Source organism: Pteropus alecto, unplaced genomic scaffold, assembly GCF_000325575.1.
Source record: "Pteropus alecto unplaced genomic scaffold, ASM32557v1 scaffold276, whole genome shotgun sequence".
NCBI classification, from domain to species: domain Eukaryota; kingdom Metazoa; phylum Chordata; class Mammalia; order Chiroptera; family Pteropodidae; genus Pteropus; species Pteropus alecto.
This window is the reverse complement of record NW_006438074.1, coordinates 4791003-4815679: the sequence shown is the minus strand read 5'-3', so window position 1 is coordinate 4815679 and position 24677 is coordinate 4791003. Positions and strand designations below refer to the sequence as shown.

General features: G+C 31.1%; 1 protein-coding gene across 7 annotated transcripts in view; it reads right to left on the bottom strand.

Annotated features, from left to right (window-relative positions):
- Positions 1-24677, bottom strand: part of GPHN (gephyrin) — a 390228-nt gene that overhangs the window by 159431 nt on the left and 206120 nt on the right. For 4 of the 7 annotated variants that reach the window (XM_025049111.1, XM_025049112.1, XM_025049109.1 and 1 more), the window contains 2 exons: positions 14064-14198; positions 248-304 (listed from right to left, as the gene is read on the bottom strand). In XM_025049111.1, the coding sequence (XP_024904879.1) occupies positions 248-304; positions 14064-14198 (192 nt within the window). The remainder of the gene's footprint in view (positions 1-247; positions 305-14063; positions 14199-24677) is intronic. The other 3 variants (XM_006915134.2, XM_015591978.1, XM_015591976.2) reach the window with 1 other exon arrangement.

The window sequence follows — 24677 nt, the reverse complement described above, 5'->3', positions numbered from 1 at the left end:
GTTGCCCTTTTCTTGTTTGTGGTGCCATTCAAAGCTAGTTACTTGGCAGCTTGCCTTCAGCTGGTTGCTCTATGTGTAGCTGAAACAAACAAAAAAATATGACCCAACAGCCAATAAAAATATTAAAATAAAAAAAAATGGGATGGTGAAAAATGGAAAAAGCCCCCTTCCTCCCACCACCCTCCAAAAAGGAAGAAGTGTAGGCTATAGACAAAATCTTGCCAAAAAATGTTAGAAACATATTTACTTTGAGGGATCCAACTCTACTAGCAACTCCTTTGCTTTCATCCGGCCGTCTAATTTGCTACAATGAGGGAAGATGGGTAAAAAAGACAGAATAAAGAAAAAGTGAACTTAAAAAATTTTCTATGCATTAATAAGTAATACATGCAAAAACATCAATTGACTCTTGAGGTACCTCTTATGAGGTCAAGGAGTTAACTAACCCCGATGTCATACGACATGCTCTGCAAATAGGCTGGTCACTAGAATTCAATCTTTGTTATGGCACTATTCCTGAGATGAGGAAATGGGCACTTACTTCCAGTTATCTTGGGGATTTCTGATGAAGCAGTATTTGGAGTAATGTTACATTTGCATTTGTCTTATGAAAAACAAAGAATTACAAATATACCTACATATAGAACTTTGTCTCTTTCAGTGTCTTAGTGTCTATTCCAATGTAGTATCAGAAAACATCAATGGTATGACTAGAAACATAAATGTTCCCCAAGTGGTAAGATCAGTCCTGACGAGCATCATTCTGGATAGGTGACAAAGTGAAGCTCCTCTGCTTGTTGACCCAAGCATTGAGGTTGTTCAGCTGTCACTGAGATTCCCAATTAAACAATTGTGCTGCCCAACCAGAAAATTTTAATGCCAGACCAATGTTAGATACAGTCAGTTCCTCAAAGTTTTCTGTATTTTGGTTGAATTTTCATCTTAAGACAGGAGAAAATAAAAGTAAAATTGCTATTTAAAAAACTTGTTTCGTATCATAATATGAATGAGAAAAGGAAGGTTCTTAACACAGAGTGTTATATTAGATAAAGTATAAACTAGAAATCTCTTTGCTTTTTAACAGAGCTGTAACAACAACTAATATTTTGTTTAAAGAGGAAGACCAAAAAAATAAGAGGTGGGAGAAGGGAAGGAATCTTCAAACCAAGTGGATTCCTACATGTGCAGAATGATGGTCTCCATTCAGACCAGCATAGGTCAAGTTAGCTGTGATGCTCCTGTATGTTGGAGACAGAAGAGAAGAATAATGTGATGCCAAGTTCTGAGTGTTAAAGTCCTCAGGAAAAATAAAAAACTTGACCATGCTACAAAACGTATTTCCTGGAGGTGCACTGTAGATTGTGTGTCTTGTCTTACTCCTTTTAGAGACATTTCTGATAGTATATGAAGATTATTTAGGAATAGTGAGAAAAACTGAATTTTCACTTTGAAAAAAAGCATCTTGGTGCATAGGAATTGTGTCAACTTCTGGTTTTACTTGATATAAATAGTTTTTACTAATTCTTCAGTGTTAACTAGATGTTATGACCAAAATATAATTACCACTTCTTATTCTTCTCAGTCAAACAGAATTCTCAAATATAGAAACAATGGATACTAATTAGAATGGCTATTCTCTTAAAGAAAGTGTGTCTGGATAGACAGTGAGTTCCTAGTATCTAGTTATTCTCTTGTGCTATATTCTTTGATCTCAGAGAACATCTTCATATTAAAATCTGTTTCCCATTTTAAGTGAAAACTCACAATATCTTGATTACAAAGATAAATTACATAGTTTCCTATAAAAATTATAGAGTCTAATGCCTCATGCTGCTTTCTGAAAACTTTCAGTAACTATGAAGACTTTCAGAACTGTTATATAGCAACAAGTGAATACCATTTTCTACACTGTCTTTTATTTCTAGAAGGCTCAAATTTACGTCAAGTTAAGCAACACGTGCAATCTTCTTCAAGGTTATGATGTTAATGACAAATCTAGGAACAACATCCACAGTCTCTGATTTTTAGTTTAAAGCTGTATTCCCTTAATAGGCTTGGAAATAAATGAGTTGGACAAAAATTGATGCTTATAAGATGACATATATGTATATGTCATCTCTCTCTTCATGTATGAAAGAAATTTTATGTTATTGTATTTATGGAAGAAACTTTTCCTAAACCATTTCACTTCCAAATGCAACCACAAGTACAAAAACTTAATGAATGAATTTTAAGAAAAGATAGTCACCACTGAATGTTAAGCAAGAAAAATAGACTATAATTCTAATTTAAAGAAAGATTTTTAGAGCCGACATCTAATTTGTCAATGCTTGACATCAATTTTCTGTATATAAATCTGGCTTTGTAAATTAAAAACTATCATAAGAAGAAGACTTTAGAAAACCAATGTGGTTATCAAAGCTAGAAGTGTTTGTAATTCAAATGTCGTGTGATTTTTTCATGGCTCCTGAAAGATAATAATACCTACTACTGAAAATCTTAAGAAAATTTGAAAAACATTTGTCTCATAAACTAAAATTTGAGAAGTAGAAAAAAGTCAGATCAAAATATTTAAAAATATAATGCTCTCATTTACTCTAGTCAACCCTCAATCATCAATTATGATGAAGTATAATAAATAGAAATTCATAGCTAATCCAAATGCCTGTTATTTTTCTTCGATAAGAATTTAAAAAACACCATGAAATATCAGTATTTGAATAAGATGAATTAATTTACTCTTCAGAATTATAACAGCCTCACATTGTTAGCTAATTTTAATAATTGTTTTCTGTGATGCTAAACATTTTGTTTCAGTAACTAAGATGTTAAACTGCAAATGTTTACATTATAAATAGGATCATTACAATATAAATGAAGTTTGAGAATTAGATGTAAAGAATTGTAGGGATTTAGTTTACTTATATATATTAAAAATTAAAATGTTATTTGCAAAACAAAAAACATTGCTAATAATTTTTCTACCCTGAAGAAATCCTCTTAAAAATATTTCACGGAGATTGTAAAGGATATAAAGCAGAGGATCAAAACCATTTTAATTTTCTATTGAGCCTCTCTGTGAGAATATTTAACAAACAAAATATTCTTTAAAAATAGTCTGAAAATATTGCACTGTATTATTTCTTTTGCAACATTCTTGGAATCTTTTTTCAGAGATTAATTACTGGGGAATCTATCCTTAGGGATTAATTACCAGGATCCGACCCATAAGGCAGTGAAATCACTCTTCTATTTGTGTTTGCCTTTTTAATAAGAGTTTGGATTCTAGAAATATCATGCAAAGGACATTGCCTGGAAGCTAATACAATATAGGTTGTTGATTCTCTTTGATTGAGCCCAATTTTCCAAAACTAAGTTTACTAAAATAATTTCCATTGCTAACATGGTAAAAAATTATCCCATCCCACCTTCACCTCTCATCAATAAGTAGTTATGCTATATTTTTATTAATTCAAACATATAGATTTTGAGTAGAAAGCCAATATTAATTTTTTAAAATATGAAATTTCCAAGGAATTTTAAGCTTGTAGAAGCCATGTTAAAATAAGTGCCTATATCACTGGGTGTATGCATTCACACTTCTCTTTGGTTACAAGACCTTTGGTGAAAATTTATGAGTAAAGGTTGTATATTTTGTGTATTTGTTTTATTGATGAGAGAACTCAAGTCTAGAAAGGTTCATTGGTTTTCTGGAGACCTATCAATAAAAAAAAATACAGCTGGTATTAAATTCTCTGACTCTTAGTTCTTTTCATTAAATTTAGGCTCTCATCTATGGATGAGCTAATGTAGGTCTCCTCCTCCCATGATATATTCTCTATTTATTTATAATAAAATTATGTAGATCAAACAAACATTCCTATTTGTTTGCCCCAAGGGCTGAATTGTTTTATTTTTAGAATTATCTAATTTACGTTCAGAATTACCCTGACAGACGTATTTAACTCTATTTTATTATGCCACTTTTTTTTTTTAAAGTATGGGCGTCAGTGACGGGTAATAAAGCTTTTTTTCCTTAGAAACTGTTTATCTTCCAATCAATATCACTCAGTGTATACTAATATAGCTATAGATTGTTTCTGGTAGTTATGATTTAGAGAAAGACCTTTTTTAAAAAAGTTTTACTTGAGACCTCACAATTTAAATAAACTCCTGTAAATAAAAAAAAAAAATACTCTTTATGAACTGGTTATTTTAATTCACTACATTTCAGTCCTTTCAATAAAACTGATGTTTCACTGTAAAATAGTTCTATTCCAGTTGTTATTTATTATGGCACAGTAAAACAAAATATTTGACATAAAATGCATTAAAAATATTCATTGAATAAATTTCTGAATTAATGTGCATTTTGTCTTTAACGAAAATAGAATGAGTAGAGACAGCAGATATTCCTGAAGTTTTGGGTGAGAAAATACATGACTGATTTTAGAATATGTATCATTTTAAAATATAAAGATGCAGAGAATAGTTTAGTTTGGGATATGCTCTTTATTAAAGTCATGAATAAGACGTGGCCAGTTAATTATATAGATTTAAATTATGGCTCTATCTAATAAATAATGCTGCTGAAATAATGATGACACATGTTATTTTTTTTTAGCTGTTTTTGCACAAAACATGCCCCAAACTATTAAAAAGAAGTTTATAGGAATCAAAGCTATGAAGTAAATTGAAAGCTAGTAGTCTTAATTTCACTATTTCTTACATTTCTACAGTTCACACTTCCCTCCTATCTTCCTGTAACTTGAACAAACTCTTGTGGATACCAAGAGAAATAATTATTTCATTGAACACAGACAATTTGATCTAAATGAGAAAGATGTTAGAATGTTTTCAGTTGATAATCTCTAACTTTATGTAGTAACGTAATGCAAAGGCTGAATAAATAAATGTAAATCATTTTATATTAATTGGATATTAATATCAGAGAGAAGGGCTAGAATGAGAATATTTATTTAGTCAATGTAGAAATTTATTTCAAAGAAACAGATTTATAGATCTACAAGGGATGTTAAGAGGCTACTTAATTTAATACCATAATGTTACAGATATAGAAACTGAGGTCTATTAGTTCTCAAAATGTTATAAAGTGGCAGACTAGGGCTGATCCTCAATATTTAGCACCTCACATTGCAATACTTTTATATACTCAATGTTGTTAAGTTTTCAAACAACTTTGGATCCATAATTTTTAAATGTCTGCCAGTAAATAAGTCAAAATCAAATGCTAAAAATGGCTTCTTCTAGAATATTAATAAAATGAATTCATCAAGATGCAAAAATGATCTCTTTCTGGTATCCACATAATTACAGGAATCGAAGTGCTGCATATGCTTTCAACAAAGGTAGAATTAATACAAGTTGCTAAGTTTAATTAAGGGAAGACTCTAAAACATTCAGCTTCCAGAAGATTATCACAGCATTGTTTTTAAAACAGAAATAGGAAACATGTAAATATCCAAAAAAATAGGGGCTGGTGAAAAACTATGCTACCTTCACAAATCAGAATAACAAACAATAATCAATAATAATGTTGTAGTAGATTATTTAAAACCATGTAAAGACATTCATATTACTAAATAAAACAGGTTATTATATAATTTAATAAATGATAGCTAACATTTAGTGAATACTTCTTATATTTCAAACAAATGATAAGTAATTTACATAAATTTTAAAATTTAAACCTTAAAACAACCCTATGATGCAAGTAGTATTATTATTTATCATTTTACAGATGAGATAATTAAGGTTATAGAGGGGAAGTAACTTTCTGAAGGCCACACACATAGTAGTGATAAAGCTGAGATGTACCACCAGGCCTGTCAGACGCTGGAACCTTATCTTTTATTTACTGCCTTCTCATTATTATCCATTTATATAAAATATCTGAATGCACAGGAAAAAATAATAGAATGACACACAGCAAAATTTTAACTGTCATTATTAAGAGTAGTCTTACAGGAACTCTGTTTTTCCTTCTATATGAATTTTCTAAATTTTCTAAAATGAGTAGATATATTACTTTTTTTTTTTTTTAAATAAGAGAAGAACCTTGCCACTTATACATGTCTAAGCTACAAAATTGTTAACTCTAAAGCTACTGCTTTCTGGTTAGCTCTATCTTCTTAGGCTAACTAATCAAATGTCATTTGCAAGTTTAGATTTCAGATACATTTCACAGTTAAGTTATATTGAGCTTCAGTGATGAATATAATCATGTGAACATTAAATAGTTAGAAAAGAACGGGAGGAATTCCATTTTCAATTATCATTATATATAAAGGCATAGAGGAACACTGAGATGAACAAAGAAACAGAAATCAATGTAAAATCTTGTATATTTAGCAGAATGTCATAGAACAAGCATTTAAAATGATATGTAAACTCAAAATTTATAGCTAAAATATATTATTATCTAACTTCAGTTTTATCAAAATATTAAATACTTCACCAACTGGGTAGTGCCTTTCTCATTATAAAAGTAATGAGACCCCTCCTTTAATTGAAGTCTTAAAAATATGTTTTGCTATTAAACTACAATTATCAAAATAAACATGTTATAAAGGAAGAGAAAGTGGACAATAATAAACAAGAGTGGAAATCAGTTACTCAAAAGTATATAGGAGGCAGACATTTAATGCAAATGAGTAAAAGAGCCTGGAGGATATAAAGAATGCCAGCTGAGTATCGCTATTCGTCAGTGCTGGTCCAGTAATGTCAATCTGATTATTTTCAGGAAAAGTTGACAATTTGTATTTTTATTTTAAAAGTGCACCAATTTTAAGTGTTCTAAACAGATTAAAAAAAAATCATCCCCAATTATATCCCTAAATTTTTTCCCCCCAAAACTAGGTTATGACTGAAAAGAGGACTCTCTGTGTATCTATTAGTAGACAGGATATCCTGGGGGAATATTAGTTGCTATCCAATTGCAGAAGTAGTATCACATTGGAAATGAATAGACTTAGCTGGGAATTACAATTTCTGGTCTTGTATCTTCCAAAGACTTCATGAAGTCTTCTCTCATTTCAAATCAGGAAAAGAAACTCTGTTTCCTGCCCTAGAATTAATCTAGATCACAGAGTAAGGGTGAATAATTTATAATGCTGAAACATGGTGCTGGTGGTCATTTACATAAAGAATAAGATCTCTGGACTCAGAAGACCATTATAAACTTGTATCAATGGAAAACAAATAATAAGATTCAAAAATAATTTTGACCCAGGATATTTTCAAGGAACATAAGCCAATCTGCTCATTTTGGTTATACTAGTGGTTCTTAAGTGTGGTCTACAGTCCCATTAAGTCCCCGAGACCCTTTCCGGAGTCCACAGGGCCAAATTATTTTAATAACAGTACTAAGACATTATTTGCCTCTTTCGCTATGTTGTCATTTTCAATGATGGTATAAAAGCAATGGTGAGTTGGCACCTTAGTGCAAATCAAGGTGGTAGATCCAAATAGTATGCATTATAGTATGTTCATTGTATTACTCACTACCATTTACTAACAATTAAAAAACAATCTAACAGTTTCAAATAAGAAAAGCTCATTTCATTTAACATTATCCTCAATGAAACAGTAAATACGAATTTAACTTAATTTGAACTTGTCCCTTGAGTATGACAAAATAAGAAGTACGAATAAAATACTTCTGCTGCATACCAAAGGATGATGACTGTCTCAAGTAAAAGCACTTATATAATTGTTTGAGTTGCATGCTGCACTAGCCATGTTTTGCAGAGAATACCATTTTTATTTGAAAGAATGAAAAAATACTGACAAACCAATTTTTCAGACTTAAATATTTGGTAGATATTTTCTCAAAAATGAATGAGATGAGCCTGCCAATTCAAGAAAAACAGACAAGAACTGTTCTTTTGCCAAAAATAAAATTCTAGCTTTTAAGCAAAAATTAGAATTCTGGAAAACATATATTACTGTGAGCTCGACAGCGTCCAATGCTTCTAAGTCTTTTCTGATGAGCGTGGTCGTTAATATGGAAATGATTTTTTGATATAATATAATGAAATATGTCAACATTTGGAAGAACTTATATTTTCCAAGTGACCAAGAAACATTTCCAAAATCATACATGAGTATAAGATCCATTCAAAATTCAAGACAGACCAATGGATTTTAATATACCAGAGTATGGAATGGTCCTTGGCAGGGCTTCTTTTAGGTTCCACACTTCAACTAACTTTTAATAGATTATCAATTGTAAATTTTTAGTGTAGTTCCAAAGAATATCCACAATTACCTAAAAATGCTATAAAAATAGTCCTTATTTTCTAACTACATAACTGTGTGAGGCTAATTTGTTTCTTCACATTCTTCAACCAAAACAACATATCACAACAGACTAAACACAGAAGCAGATCTGAGAATCCAGCTGTCTTCTATTAAACCAAACACTGAAATATATTTGAAAAATTGTAAAACAATGCCATCCTTTACAGTGGATTTTCTTTGTTTTGTTTTAGAAAATATTTTTTTCATAACAATGTTATTTATGTTGCCATATAAAAGCTTATTATTCTTATTTTGAAGCAAATAAACATTTAAAAATTTCTGTTTTAATTTCTAGTTCAGTAAGTACTGCTAGATATAAACCAAATAAACAGAAGCTATTTGGGGTCCTTAATAATTTTTAAGTGTATAAGAGGGTCCTGAGACCATTATGTCTGAGAACTTCTGGATTTGACAAATAATGTTGATAATATTATTGCTCAATACACCCCAGATGGGGCAGTTAATTTTGCACTAAAATCTTATAGTTTTATGTTCAGAGAATGTACTTTTGCTATCACTAATTCAGTGTTATCCAACCTTTTGGCATTTGTTGACTCTACATGGAGAATCAACATTTCTACAATGCCATGAACAGTTGAATAGATGTTCATATACCAATGCTGACATAATTTCAGACAAAAGAAACTTAATGTTTAGTGTAGTGTTATTGATTTTGTTTAGGCTATTAAAAATAGGAAAAAATAATTTGCAGACCCCAGTTAGTATTTTGATTCTGGCTAGAATTTTAGCCATTTTATGAGATTCTCTAGAGACTTGGGAACCTCAGGTTTAGAATCAATGTCATATCACATAATTGCCCTGGCGTTCACAAAAGAAAGTGGTGATAACATGGAATAGTTTGTACAAACTAACACTAGAAAAAAAAAATCTCAGAGGGAATATTATCTTGATATAGGATCAATAATGCCATTTTATATGTACAGAAAATGACATTGCCTTCTAGACATACACATTAAAAACTGAGTTAAGAAAATACTTCATTCTTTACTCAGAGTAATCTAAATTCTTCTATTCAGAGGATAATAACAGAAACCTATAGAGAAGTCATAATTCTGTATTTTGTTTGAATGTAAGATTAGATACTAAAGTATAAAGGAACACAATGTTCATATAAAGATATTTCAACATATATACTTTTTCATCATTTTATAAACTTTAGTTCAATTAGATAGTATTTACATTTTCTTTCTGTGAGGGAAAAAAATAACTTACTGGTTAATCTGACACAAAATTCCATTCTAATCTTTAAGTACAAGAGAATATGTGACAATAGACTACATTTATTTACTGATTTTTAAGGTCAAACTTCAGATACTTAGGGGATAAAACGATAATTGAATTGGTCCTTAAAAATATTCTCTATTTTAATAACAACTATAGGGAATGATGAATGGATTGAAAAAGTTTGGCTTTTTTTTCTTTTTTGCTATGGTCATTATTCTTTGACTCAAGCCTCTTGATTTTTAATAGAAATGCTCCTCTCTTTTATAATTGACAATCAGCACTCATTAAGTTGTGAATTATGCTCATTTTAAAACAGAATTTATCTGGTACAGAATTATTCTTTCGGCAACTCTTTTTTTGGAGACTATCACCATTTTAGAACTTGAGTCCTCTATCAGCAGTCCCCAACCTTTTTGGCACCAGGGACCAGTGCTCCTCTGAGAATCTAATGCCTGGTGATCTGAGGTGGAGCTGAAGCGGTGATGGTAGCGCTGGGGAGCTACCAGAGGCTGCAAATGCAGATGAAGCCTCGCTGGCTGGTCGTCTGCTCACATACTTCTGTGCTGCCCAGTTCCTAACAGGCCACAGACCAATATTCGCCTTTAGTGCCTGGAGGCTGGAGATCCCTGCAGTCTACTTGTTGCCCACTTATTTAAATAGAATCTACATACTATTTGATTTTTTTGGCTTAGGCACTATTTTACATAGGGAAATGAAAAGTTAAAATCCTAAGTTTGTTTTTAAAAGATACTCCACTGTGTCATAAAGCAAGAGGAGTGAAAATCAGTCAACATTTCAATCAGATTTCATCAAAAGAAAATATCTGATATAAAAGAGAAATGACTTTTCTCCTAAATATAATAAAATAATGTCTTGTCAGCAAATAATTTGCTGGAGACAATGCCTTTCAATGAAAAATTGTTTTTAAAAAGTTAACTATATTTTAATTGAAACTCTCCCCAAACCAATAATTCATAGTTGTCTTCATTAGATTGGGATAAATATACTAAAAATGAAATCCAAAGTTGGTATATTTTATAGATCTTTTTCTCACTGTAGCAGGAGAATCTTAAAAGTTCAAAGTAGAATATAGGATATTATATTGCAATGAACATGTAAAATATGAATCCAAAATAATGTTTAATATTATAGTTGTTGACTCAAGAGAAACAGATGCACGCATGCAAGTGGACAGGAAGTCTTTCAGCTTAAAAACCACCCAGTGATGAAAAGCTACAGAGGGAAAGGATGGAACATTTAGTTTTTAATCATAATTTGGTTATTTAACCCTTTTGTGTTTTCATAAAGACTAGGTTAAGGGCTTTTACTGGCTATTTCTAGATTATTCTGTATTGCTGATGATAAATCATGCACTTATTATACTTTGTTATAATTTGTGGTTGCCTGTTTTGTCTGTTTGTAAAGGCAAGAACAATGTCTACTTGCTTATGTCTGCTTTCCTAGCATCTGGTAAAGACTTATTTAATAAATTAATAAGCTCCATTGAGGAGGCAAAGATTACTAGTTTCATCATATATATGAAACTTGGAAAACTTGAGCAACTTGTTTAATAAAGTATGGTTATTAAGTCAAGAACCCAACAACTGAATCCAGGTCTTCTATTATCAAGTGAAGTGCTCTTTCTAGTGCTGATTATTAAAGACTGTATTGTGCATCTGAAGTAAAAAAATATATATTTGCAAATCTATTCTGTACATATAGACTGCTTGCCAAATCCGAATATAGAAGGGGAATTTCTATGAGGTTTGTCCAACACTAAAATTAACTGAACCTAATCACAACCAAGATGCAGTAACAATAAAAATGTCAAACTAAACTTGTGTTCCAATTTTGTGCTGGACCTTAATATAGTTACTAACATCATTTAACCATATGTCAAATTAAAAACCTGACTTTATGATTTTTTCTCTGCTCTAAATTTTTATGCCAAAAGTTGAATAATTCACCTAGAACAGATTTAAATGTTAAAACCTATGGCCTTGAAATTTGATTCAGTAGGTGAAGGCAAAAAAAAATTTCATTATTTAAAATAAAAAGAAACTGATTTTGAAGTCATTGAATCAGACTATTCATGTACTAATGGATTTTAGTCTAAGATTTCTTGATTGGTGACAACTGCCTTAGAAGTGGTCATTATTGCTATATAATTCTCAAAACCTCCAACCAGTACAAAAGCTTTTGTTTTGTTTTTATTTATCCTTCATGTCCTTAGTTAAATGTTACCCTTTAGAGAGGCCTTCTCTGATCATCCTAAGTAAGGTTTTCTTCCTTTTATTTTCTATCAGTACAACTTTTTCACTTCTTGCATGAATTTCAATGTATACTTATTAAGTTATTGTGAAATTATAGTTATTAAAATTATTTATGATTATTTACCTATTTATTGTACTATACCATCGACTAAACTGTAAACTCCACGATGGCAGAGATTATAACTGTCATTGAAATAAAAGCACAGATAGAGCATCTAATTTCGATTCAATCGAGCAGTCTTATAATTTGAGACATTTAATAGAAAGATTAATTTGGCTTTCTTTATGCCTTCAAAAATTAATATTTAATCTAGTTTTTTATTATATTAGTGTTCTGACTCAGCTTTAATAATTTAATTTTAAGATTACACTAAAGCAATAATTTTATCTTTGAGGTATACATTCTGATGCTGGTAAAAAATTATCCAAAAGGAATAGAATCTTATTCCTAGATAAAAATATGGAAAATAATTCCTAGAAAAAAAAATATTCGAATACATTGTTTATTGTCAGTTTGAACATCTATATGTAAGGAAAATAATCAAGACAAGTCATAGGCTCTCCTAAAGTTTTGCAATAAGCAAATTAACTTAATAAATGCTAACATTTTCATGTTTTGGATTTCACTTAATCTGGAAATACCAAGTGATTTTTAAAATTGAACTTAATATTCACTTTATAATTAAAACATAATTACAAAGTTTGGAAAAGGCTTGAATATAATTAGATTATGCTTAAATTTTTATGTTCACAGTACACTGCTAAGGAAAAAAAATGACGTGTCTTGGATAGTTTTGTATTTCCAAGATTTAGGTTTTACTATTTGGTGAATGGCTAAACATTAATAGTGACCTTAACTTTCAGCTTTAATTATTTCCCAGACTTTATAAATGAGTACATTTTGTACAATTAGAATCTAATGCATACGATAAATTATTTTGTTTTAAAAATTCAAAGGACAGAAATGAGATTCATCTATTCAAATCTTGAGACCTCTATTCTTTCATTCAGTTGAAGATGTAACTGACTTGTACCGGATGACATTAACATACATCTTATATCTAGAATGTATATTATAATTTTTCTTCATTGAAGATTTAGGACCTCAAATTTTTAAAACTATATAATTAATATTTTTGATACAAGTCTAAAAACAATGATATGCAACAGTAACACTCTGAAGACTTTGCTGAGAAGATTATACCATGGAATGTAAAAGTAGCTGCACTACACATATTAAAAATTGTTTGAGATCACTTCTAGTTAAATCTGATTATAACATTCATAAAACTCACAGAAAAGTTGGACTTGAGGAAGACAGCTATACAAGTCCTTAAATTTTATGACAGAGAAAAAGTCAGTTTGAAAAACTATGTGCAGATCCCTAGAATAAATTTAGTGTTTGGCCTGATATCTAACACCATATCTTATTAAATAAGAAGGAATGTTACTGTTAACCTTTTGATGCCAATATCAGATCCATCACATAAAAAACTTGCAAGTACAAACAACTAACTTAACCAGGGAAGGGACATTCCAGGAGAAAGCAGTTACAGTCATAATTAAGTTTGCTACTTAATTTAACACATACATGAAGATGTGAGGCAGCAAATAAATGTCTCATCCCTTTCCCCCTCATACATGATTTGGTACTTGGGAAAATTATTAAAAATAAATACTAAGATACTTTTTCCTCCCCCAAAGGTTGGCATTAAAACTTTCTTTCCAATCAATTTAGATTTGTTTCCAAATATTAGGCAGCAACATTCCAAGTTGAACATTTTGAAAAAATTTGGAATGATACTAGAGCAGGGAGCTACCCCAGCCTGGACAAGTTAAAAAAAATCCCTTTGGTGACATTATTTTGTTAATCTTGCTATTTGTTGGCTAGAAATACATTTGTTTTTTATGTAAACAAATAACTCCACATCTATAATGATGAGTAGGCTAAAAAACAACAAGTCTACAACAAAGAAACGGGAGCTACAGAAATTGATACCTGTAGCTGTGATGTAGGAGTAGACATTTTGCATAAAATTTTTACTGTCCTACTGTTGGCCAAATATGACAATTTGTGAAACAGTAGGTGGTAACTATCATACAGTCCATTAATTTTTCAATGTATTATCGTGCATGCAATCCAAACTGGACAAGCAGAGGGAAATACTGGTTAGTTTTCCCAGATTCACATAGCAGAGCAAGGTGCCAAGGAACTGTACTTACTTTTGGTGTTGGGCAGGAAGCTGTAGAAAGGCGAGATGTAGCCTGAGCACGAGGCGATTCTGAAGGAGTAGTGCTGAGGGAAGCTGTGTCTCGTGGGAGCACCTGAACACCACGAGAAATGATGGAGTCTGGAATCTGAAAAAGGGAAATAAGCATGGTTTAACACTCTGAAAATAACAACAGTATGTAAAATCAATACTCCCACTTAACTTTTTTTGGGGGGTGGGGGGGTGGGCATTCTTTGCTGCCCAGTGCTCACGTATTTTGTCTCACATAGTGTTACTTTTAAATGCATCCAACAATTTGGGATGAAGTAGAAACCTTCAGATTTAAAATATTTTCCCTGGTCAAATAATGTTTCATTAAATGTTTTTATGAGAGCTCCTAATAACAATAACATCATGGTTAGAAGTACAGTGTTTGATATTCATGTACTGACTCTGTCATTTAATATTTATTATTTGCTAGATATTTTCCATTTCCCTTTCAGATTCATTCTCTACCTTTCTTCACCCTCTCTACTCTAAGCTGACCTGTATAGATAGAATCAACAAGCTATTTTGTGTTCTCTGGGTCCCAGCTGGGTTCAGTCAATGGGAAGCACTGTCAGGAAACTGAAGGGTTGGAGGAGAGCAAGGTCTGGTATTTATTTCCTGAGCTTCTTCTCCACTAGGTCATCATAGGTTGAGTAGGATCACAGACCCTGTCAGATGGCACTTGCTTATAGCTCTTTTCTGGATTCCAATAGCAGCTCCCTCCCTTGGCTCCACTAGACTAGGAGTATTAATGGCTTCCACTACTACTAGTCCCAGGGCATTGCATTATGTCTGGTTGTTTTCCCTAAAATCTGCCCAAACCTTTGTAAATACCATACTCCTTTATTAAACTCTTCTCAATTATTCATTTAAGTATGCTATGACTTCTGCTGGGACACTGACAGATATATTTCTAATTGTCATTTATTTTATCTAAAAAATGAGGATAATAATAGCATTTACCTTACTGGATTACTACTGAAGGTTAAATAAGATAATGTATATAAGTTATCTATCACTTCCAAATAGTAAATAATAAATGTTGGCTATTATTATTGTTATTATATGATTCCTATCAACATGGTAAAGATCGCTGCAATTGAGTATAACTATTCTAAAAAAAACAAACAAATATAAGGACGAATAATGTGGATTTATTTTTAAAATCATTAATATTTATGTTGATTATAAAATTTATTATTTTGAACTATGCATAATTTAGCTCATGTTCTGGGCTAGTTCTAAAGGGCACAGGTCTTCTAATTTCAAGTTTTGTGCACAAAAGGGGAAAATATATGACAAAATAAACAATTAACATTTAATCAACAAATATCACTTCTATGTGAAAAGGAGGCAGTAGACCAGATTTTGTGACTAAAAAGGTACTCCTGATCTTACATATCATGTCTTTCTCACAAAGGACATAATACTATTTCACAGAAGTTCTTTTATTTAGTTTCTATACCAACATTTTCAATACCAATGGTACTGTCACCATTTCAGGGCTTGACAATTTATGTGATTTATGAAAAATACTCCCATAACTAAGATGAAAAACAATGGGAATTCTAAGAAGAAAAAAATGGTTCCATCTGCCAGTACATTTGAGTATTAAATTGTGATAAAATATTTTAAAGGAATGGAAGTATTCTGACTTAGAAGTCTATATGTTGCCACTTATGTCTAATAAAAAAGGCCATGTATTAGAAGGAAGATAAAATGCCCCTATTATACTTCACAGGACACCATGTTCCTCTCCATCATAGCAATTACCACACTTATATTACATTATATGTGTGATAGTTTGATCAATGTCTATCTCCTATACTAGAATGCATTGTTATAATGATAAACCATCATGTGTGTGTCCAGTACCTATTGAAGTACCTGTGCAAAGTAGTGTGGAGATATCCTGTTTATGATTGTAAACAGAACAGTAGGATATTTGAGGGGGAAGAATTAAGTTTAAATTTTGGGGTATATCCTTTTGGATTAATAGTCTGGAGATACCCAATGAGCTACTAGAAACTTTGGTCTAGAACTTAGGAAAGAGTTTGGGATTGAACATATACTTTCGAAATCGTCAATGGAGGTGGTCGTTGCAGTCATGCAAACATTTCAGATCACCCAAGGAGAGTATGTAAGATAAAGGTTGAAAATTCTAGGTGATATCCATATAAAGAAGTTAACTGAAGAAAAGAATCAGGGGAAAAATCTGTAAATGGGATGAACATACATCTTATTTTTCCTTGAAAAGTCTGGGTTTATACCTATTATTCTGGCTCAATTATTAAATAGCACATCTTTTTACTTTCAAAAGTATTTCAATTTGGAAGATAAATTATTTGGTCTTCTTTTCTTTAAGAAACTGTTAGAGACAAAAGAGGAAAATCAAGACATAGTAAAAATAAAGGAAGGAAAAAGAAAAGAAACTTTCAAGGAGCCATTAAAAAATATAAATATTGGAGAGAACAGGAGTAGGATGAGAGTTGAAAAGAAGTTATTAGACCTACCAACTAAAGTAGTTACCAGTAAGGTAAAAAAGAGCAGAAATGAGTTGAAGAAGCAAGTAAAGATGATAAACCAGGATAATTTGTAGGAAAGGAAGAGAGACATTCAAAATTACTCTTTGGTGCATGGAGTGAAGATTTATTGAAGAGAAAACAGGGAAGTGAAAGTGGGAAAGATAATTTTAGGAGAGTCGTAAAAATCTGGAACAAATGCATTGAGATGAATGAGCATGGAAGATAATTAAGGATTTGGCAAAGGAATTATCAGCCATCATTGTGGATCCAGTTAATAATGGCAACCATAAATTTGCTATTTTATCATGTAGCCTGGAAATAAATTTTCTACCCATCTCAAAAAAGAAACTTATGCTAGAGATAGAGATTTATAAAGTATTTACAGAGATATGGTTGTGGAAGCTACAGAAACAGATGAGATCCTAATGACAAAGATCATATTGATATATACTAAGACAGATAAAAGGGAAAGAAACACACTAAAGAACAAGATGGAGGTAGTCGTTATTTGCCTGAGAAAGAGCTATTCAATTAATTGATAAAGATAGATACATGATTGTAAGAGGTAAAGAAAAAAGTTAGATGTAAGGAAAAGGAGGAAGTGAATATGGATTACTCTGTTGATGGACATTGGTATTGTTTACATTTTGGAGATATTTTGAACAATCCTACTATGAACATTTCTGTTAAAGTATCATGATTCCCATGTGCATTAATTCTATCATATATACTCAGAAACAGAATTGCTGTCATAGGGCATGAATATCTTTTTTAAAATACAAATTTCTAAATTGATTAAGCCAATCTATGTCTATCAAAAGAGCATGGTAACAGTTGCTCTTCCTCCACAACGTACATATACCTAGTACTGTATTAATTTTTTTCAAATCTGCTAGTTAGTAACAATATCTTATTGTAGTTTTAATTTTCCTTTCGCTGTTAATGAGAGTAAGCACCTTTTCATGTTTATCAGTCGCTTAGATGTTCTCTTTTGTAAAGTCTCTGTTCCAAGTCTTTGTCTAATTTTCCCCTTATTGGGTTGTTGTTTTTTATTGAATTATTATCTTTTTATCTATTCTGGATAACGAGTTCTTTATCAGGTTTACATGGTATTAATATCTATTCCTACTCTGTAGCTTGTCTTCTTACTTTATCACGTCTTTTGATGAATATTTTAATTTTAATTTAGTTAAATCAATATTTTCTTTATAATTAATAATTTTTGTATCTTAAAAGGAATTCTTCCTGAGTGACATCAATGGAAATGGCACAGTTGGGAAAGCAAAAAGTCCATCCCTCCACTGAAGAAGTAAATTAAAAAAACTACCAAAAAATGTCAGAATCAACTTTACCAGAAATCTAAAAATTAATCAAAAGTTTTTAGCAATCAGGTGAATGCTTAATCAACTAACAAAAAATCCAACAGATCCCCTACTACACAGCTCAGCATGGGCCTTGAAAATATGGTCCACATTCCTGGTAAAGGTTCTTGTACTGAAAAACAAACCTTAGTCTCAAAAATTGTGGTTGGTTGTTTCAACACATCTAGTGGCTCAATGAATGACATACTTGAAGGGCTTGCCTTTATCTCCCCTGACTTAGAAATCTCCCAAAGCTCAGGTAGCTAACTGGGGGTCATAATTATCTAAAAATTTAAAAACAGATATATTAACCATTGCTGTCCTGGCAAAGAATAACAGTTGGGACAAACAATAGATTAACTGAAAAACTCATGAATAAGGACTTTGAAAAGTTCCCACATATTCCTGGGAATCCAGAAGTTCATGTTATGCCCAGGGCTAGGTGCATCCTTAAAAGATTTCACCTAATCTTTTACTTCTTGCTGAACTTCAGACTCTGCACAATCAGGAAGTGAAGGGTAAGGCGGAGTTGTAAACTGCCTGGCTGAGTGTTGAAGACATGCCTTGATATATACAAATAACCCATCTGCAAAGAATGGGAGTTTTTTCTTTTTCTGTATATATATATATATTCTGTATATATATACACACACGCACACACACACACACACTTCAGTGGCCACATATGACAAAGAATAACAGACTTAACAAAAACACTTCAGAGAAGTTAACCAACAAATAAATGACAATTATAAAAAGCAAGAATAACATACCCAGAGAGAAGGAAGAATATGATTTCCAGAGTTGCCACTTATAATATTCAAAATATCCAGTTTTCAACAAAAAATTATAAAGGATGCAAAGAAACAAAAAAAGTATGTCCTATATTTAGGAGAAAGAAGAAGAAATAAACAGAAACTATTCCTGAGAAAGCCCAGACATTGAACCTGACTAGACAAAAATTTTAAATTAAGTGTTTAAAATATACTAAAAGTGCTAAAGGATACCATGGACAAAGAGCTAAAGAAAACATGGGAATGATCCCTCACTAATAGGGAATATCAAGAAAAAGACAGAAATCATAAAAGGGAACTAAACAGAAATTCAAAAGCTGAAAAATATAATAAATAAAATGAAAAATCCACTAGGGGAGGTTCGGCAGCATATCTGAACAAGCAGAAAAATAATTAATGAACTTTAAGATAAATCAATTTAGTACACTCAGTTTTGGGAGAAGAAAGTAAAAAGAATGAAGAATAAAAACAGGGCTTATGAAACCTATGGGACACCAATAAGTGTACCAAGATATGGATAATAGGAGTTCCAGAAGGAGAGAAAAGAGACAGAAATAATATTTGAAGAAAAAAATGCCTGAAAGCTTTCTAAATTTGAGGACATGAATCTACACATTAAGAAGCTCAACAATCCCAAGTTGGATAAACTCAAAGAGATCTATACTAAGACATTATAATCAAATTTTAAGAGTGAAAGAAAAAGACAGCAAAAGAGAAGCAACTCATACAAGGTATCTTCAATGAGTAGCAGCTGATTTCTCAAAAGATACCAAAGAGATCAGCAGACAGTGGGATGACATATTCAAATGCTGAAAAAAAAATTAATCTGTCAATCGAAAAAATTATATCTGGCAAAATATTTCAGAAATAAAGGAAATATCAAGGCATTCTCAGATAAACAAAAACAGAGAGTTCAATGACAGACTTGCAGTATAAGAAATGCTAAATAGAGTCCTTCAGGCTGAAATAAAAGGACACTATATAGTAATGTGGCATTCACATGAAGAAATAAACAACACTGGTATTCTGCATAAGTAAATATAAAAATCAGTATTGTATATTTTGGGTAGTAAATCTTCATTTTTCCTATATGATTTAAAAAGGAAACTACAGAAAACAATAATGATAAATCTGTGTTCATAGGCACACATGCGTAAATATATAATTTGTGAAAATAACATGTGAGAGAGAATGGGACAAAGTTTTTGCACAATATTTAAATTAACGGTATTAATTAAAACCAGATTATTATAAATTATGTGAAACCCATAGGTATCTACTAATAAAATAACTAAAACATATTTGATAAAAGAAATAAGAAAATCAAAATAGTACACTAGAAAATATCTATTAATAAAAAAGGAAGTAATAAAGGAAACGAGAAACAAAATATATAAATGATAAATAAAACACATACTGCAAACTGGAAGAAATCTCACCTTATCAGTTATTTTATATTAAATGTAAGTGAATTAAAAGGCAGAGACTAGCAGCATGGATTGAAACAGTGATCCAAGTATGTTTTAGATTCAAAGACACAAATTGGTTGAAAGTGAAGAAATATAAAAAGATATTTCATGCAAAGATCCAAAAGAGAGATGGAATGCCTATAATGATATCAGACAAAATGGACTTTAAGACAAAAACTGTTCCGAGACAGAAACATCATATAATGATGAATCTATTATGAATCTATTATGAATCTATTATGAATCTATGAATCTATAATGGTCAATCTATTGGAAGGTAAAACAAGTGTAAACATACATGCACCTAACCAGAGCTCCACAATATATGAAGCAAAAACTGAAAGTACTGAAGAGAAAAAAGTTCAAAAATAGTAGTCGGAGATTTCAATTCTCCACCTCAATAACGGTTAGAACAACTAGTCAGAAGATCAACAAGTAAAACAAATGATTTGAACAACAGGCAGTAGAAACCAATTAGACCTAACAACCATGTAGAGAACAATCAACCTGATAACAAGAGAAAACACATTTTTTTCAAGTGAACATGGAACATTCTCCAGGATCGACCAAATATTAGGCCACAAAATAAATCTCAGTAAAATATTAAAATCCAACAATGTATCTTCTCTGACCATGATGGAAGGAAAGTAGAAATCAATAAAGAAAGAAATTGGAAAATTTACAAATACACTGTAATTAAACACATTCTTAAATAAAAAATCAAGGAAGAAATCACAAGGAAAATGAAAACATAACATACCAAAACTTATGGGATGCAGAAATAGCAGTGCTCAGTGTAAAGCAGTTGCAAAAATCTACTTTAAAAAAGAAAGATTTAAAAGCAATAATCTAACCTGAGACACTAGGTAACTAGAAAAAAAGAAGAGCAAATAAACCCAAAGCAAAGAAAAAGAAGTAATAAGGATTACAGTGAAGATAAATACAGAATAAACACACTAAAAGAATCAACAAAAGCAAAGTTGATTCTTTGAAAAGATCAACAGAACTGACAAAGCTTTAGCTAGACTGACAAAGAAAAAAGAGAGAGAAAATCCAAATTAATAAAACAGGAATAAAAGCAGGGACTTTACTATTATTGATCTCACAGAAATGAAAAGGAATATAAGAGAAAACTATGGATAACTGTATGCCGACGAATAGGATAATCTTGATGAAATGGGCAAATTCTTATAAACACAGACACTATCAAAACTGATTCAAGAAGAAATAGAAAATCTGAAATATACATATAACAAGAAATTGAATCAGTAATTAAAAAAAAAAAAATCTTCAAAGAAGGAAAACCTCAAGACCAGATGGCTTTACTAAAGAATTCTATCAAATGCTTAAAGAACACAAACCCTTCACAAACTCTTCCATTAAACAGAAGAGGAGGGAACACTTCCTAATTCATTGTGTGGGGCCAATATTACTGTGATACCAAATACAAAGGAAGACAACACAGGAAAAGAAAACTATAGACCAATATCCTTTATGAATATAAATGCAAACATCCTAAACAAGACACTAGAAAATTGAAACTAATAGCATATTAAAAGGATTATATACCATGACAAGGGGGATTTATTCCATGAATGTAAGAGTGGTTCAATATAAGAAATAAAATCAATGTAATAGAATGAATTAATGAGGAAAAAATCCACATGATTGTTTCAATTGATGTAGAAAAAGCATTTGACAAAGTAGAATACCTTTTCATGATAAAAACACTAAGAAAATTAGGAGTAGAAGGCAACATCCCTAACCTGGTTGAAGGGCATTTATGAAAAACCCATAGCTAACATCCTACTTAATGATGAAAAACTGAAACCTTCGCCCTAAGAGCAGGATCAGGAATGTGTGCTCTCAATACTTCTTTCCAACATTGCACTGGAAGTTCTAGCCATGGAAATTAGGCAAAAAAGAAATATAAGGCATTCAATTTGGAAAGGAAGAAGTAAAACTATCTGTACTTGGAGATGACATGATCTTATATATATATAATGTTAAAGAATCCACAGAATTATTAGAGCTAACTTATTCAGCAAAATTGCGGGATACATGAAGAGCACATTAAAATCAGTTGTATTTTTATATACTAACAATGAAAAATTTAAAAAGGAAATTAAAAAATCAATCCCATTTACCTTAGCATCGAAGAGAATAAAATATTAAGGAATAAACTTAATCAAGGAGGTACAAGACTTGAACACTGAAAATTACAAAACATAACAAGATGTAAACAAATGAGAAAACATATATTAAGATGACAATACTACCCAAAAGGATCTACAGATTCAATGCAATCCCTATCAAATCCCAACATTTTTTTCAGAAATAGAAAAATCCATCCTAAAAAGAAAGTTAGAGGACTCACACTTTCCAATTTTAAAACTTACTTCAAAGATACAGTAATCAAAACAATGTAATATTGGCATAAGAATTGAGTCAGAAATAAATCTTCTTACCTTTATGGTTAACTGATTTTTGACAAAGGTGTCAAGACAATTAATGGGAAAAATAGTCTTTTCAATAAATTGTGCCCGAAAACTGGATATCCACATTTAAAAATATGAAGTTGACCCTTATCTCACATCACATAGAAAAATTATCTCAAAACGGATCAAAGGCCTAAATGTAAGAGCTAAAATGATAAAATTCTTAGATGAAAATATAGGAATAAATATCCATCACCTTGGATTTGGTAATGGATTCTTAAATATGATACTAAAAGCATAAGAAACAAATGAAAATTTAGACAAATTGACTTCATCAAAATTCTGTGCATCCAAGTAATTAAGAAAGGTTGAAACAACAAACAAACAAGACAAACAAACAAAAACTCAAAGACACAGACAACAGTTTAGCGGTTACTACAGGGAAAAGGGGGAGGGGAGGAGGTAGATAATGGTAAAAAGGGTCAAATATATGGTGATAGAAGGAAATTTAACGTTGGGTGGTGAACACACAATGTAATATACATACATACAATATACATAAAGGAGTCAATAAGGGATGATCTAATATTGAATTGTACACTTGAACCTTACATAATTTTATTAACCAATGTCAACCGAATAAATTGAAAAAAAGAAATTGAAAAAATATAAAAAGAAAACAACAAAAAAGAAAGGTTGTAAAAACAACCCACAGAATGAGAGAAAATATTTGCAAATCACAAACATGATATAGTTCTATTGTCCAGAATATATAAGAATACTCTGATTCAACAACAAAGGACAAATAACCCATTTAAAAAACCATCATTTTAAAAAGAGGCAAAAGACTTGAATAGGTAATTATCCAAAGATGATACACAAATGGCCAACAAGGGACATGAAAAGATGTTCATCATCCTTATTTATTAGGGAAATGAAAATTAAAACCACAATAAGATACCACTTCACACCCACTCAATGGCTAGAATTTTTAAAAACAGAAAAATAACAAATTTTGAGCATGTAGAGAAAGTGGAAACCTCATATACTGCATGTAGGTATGTAAAATGGTATAGCTCTATGGAAAAAAGTAGGTGGTTCTTCAAAAAGTTCAACATAGAATTATCATAGGACCCAACAATTCTGGTCCTAGGTATATATCCAAGAGATATGAGAACTGGTGTCCAACTAAAAACTTGTACATGGATGCTCATAATTACTTTTATAGCCAAAAAGGGACAACAATTCAAATGTCCATCAATTGAACAATGCTAAACAACATGTGGTTTATCTACACAATGGAATATTGTGCAGCCCTAAAAAGGAGTACTGATACATGTTAGAAATGAATGAAACCTTGAAAGCAGAGTAAGTGAAAGAAGCCAGACATAAAAAGCTACATATTGTATGATTCCATTTATATGTAATGCCCAGAGTAGACAAATCCATAGAGACAGAAAGTAAATTGGTGTTTGCCAGGGAATAAGGGGAGGGGGATAGAAGGTAACTGCTTAATGAGTATGGAGTTTTTGGGGGTTGACAAAATATTTTGGAATTAGAGGTGATGGTTGCACAACATTGTGAATATACTAAAAGCCACTGAATTGTACAATTTAGAATAGTTAAAATGTTGAATTTTATGTTATGTCAATTTAACTCAATTACATTTAAGAAAGAACCCTTTTCTTTAAAATGTCATATAAATAAAATATGACATTAATAAAAATGTCATATATCAAAATATAAAAGTTTTAGTTTTTCATATTTAGGTCTCTAATTAACTTAGAATTAATTTTATATATTGTACAAAGATAGGGTGACCAATTTAATTTTTTTTCAAATGTATAGCCTGTTACCTCAGCATCATTTATTTTAAAAAGAACTTCTCTACTAATGTGTAGTACAAACTCTGTCATATACAAAGTGTCCATATGTGTGCTGGTGTTTTGGTCGTATATTGTAGTCCATTGGTCTAAGTGTCAATTCTTATAT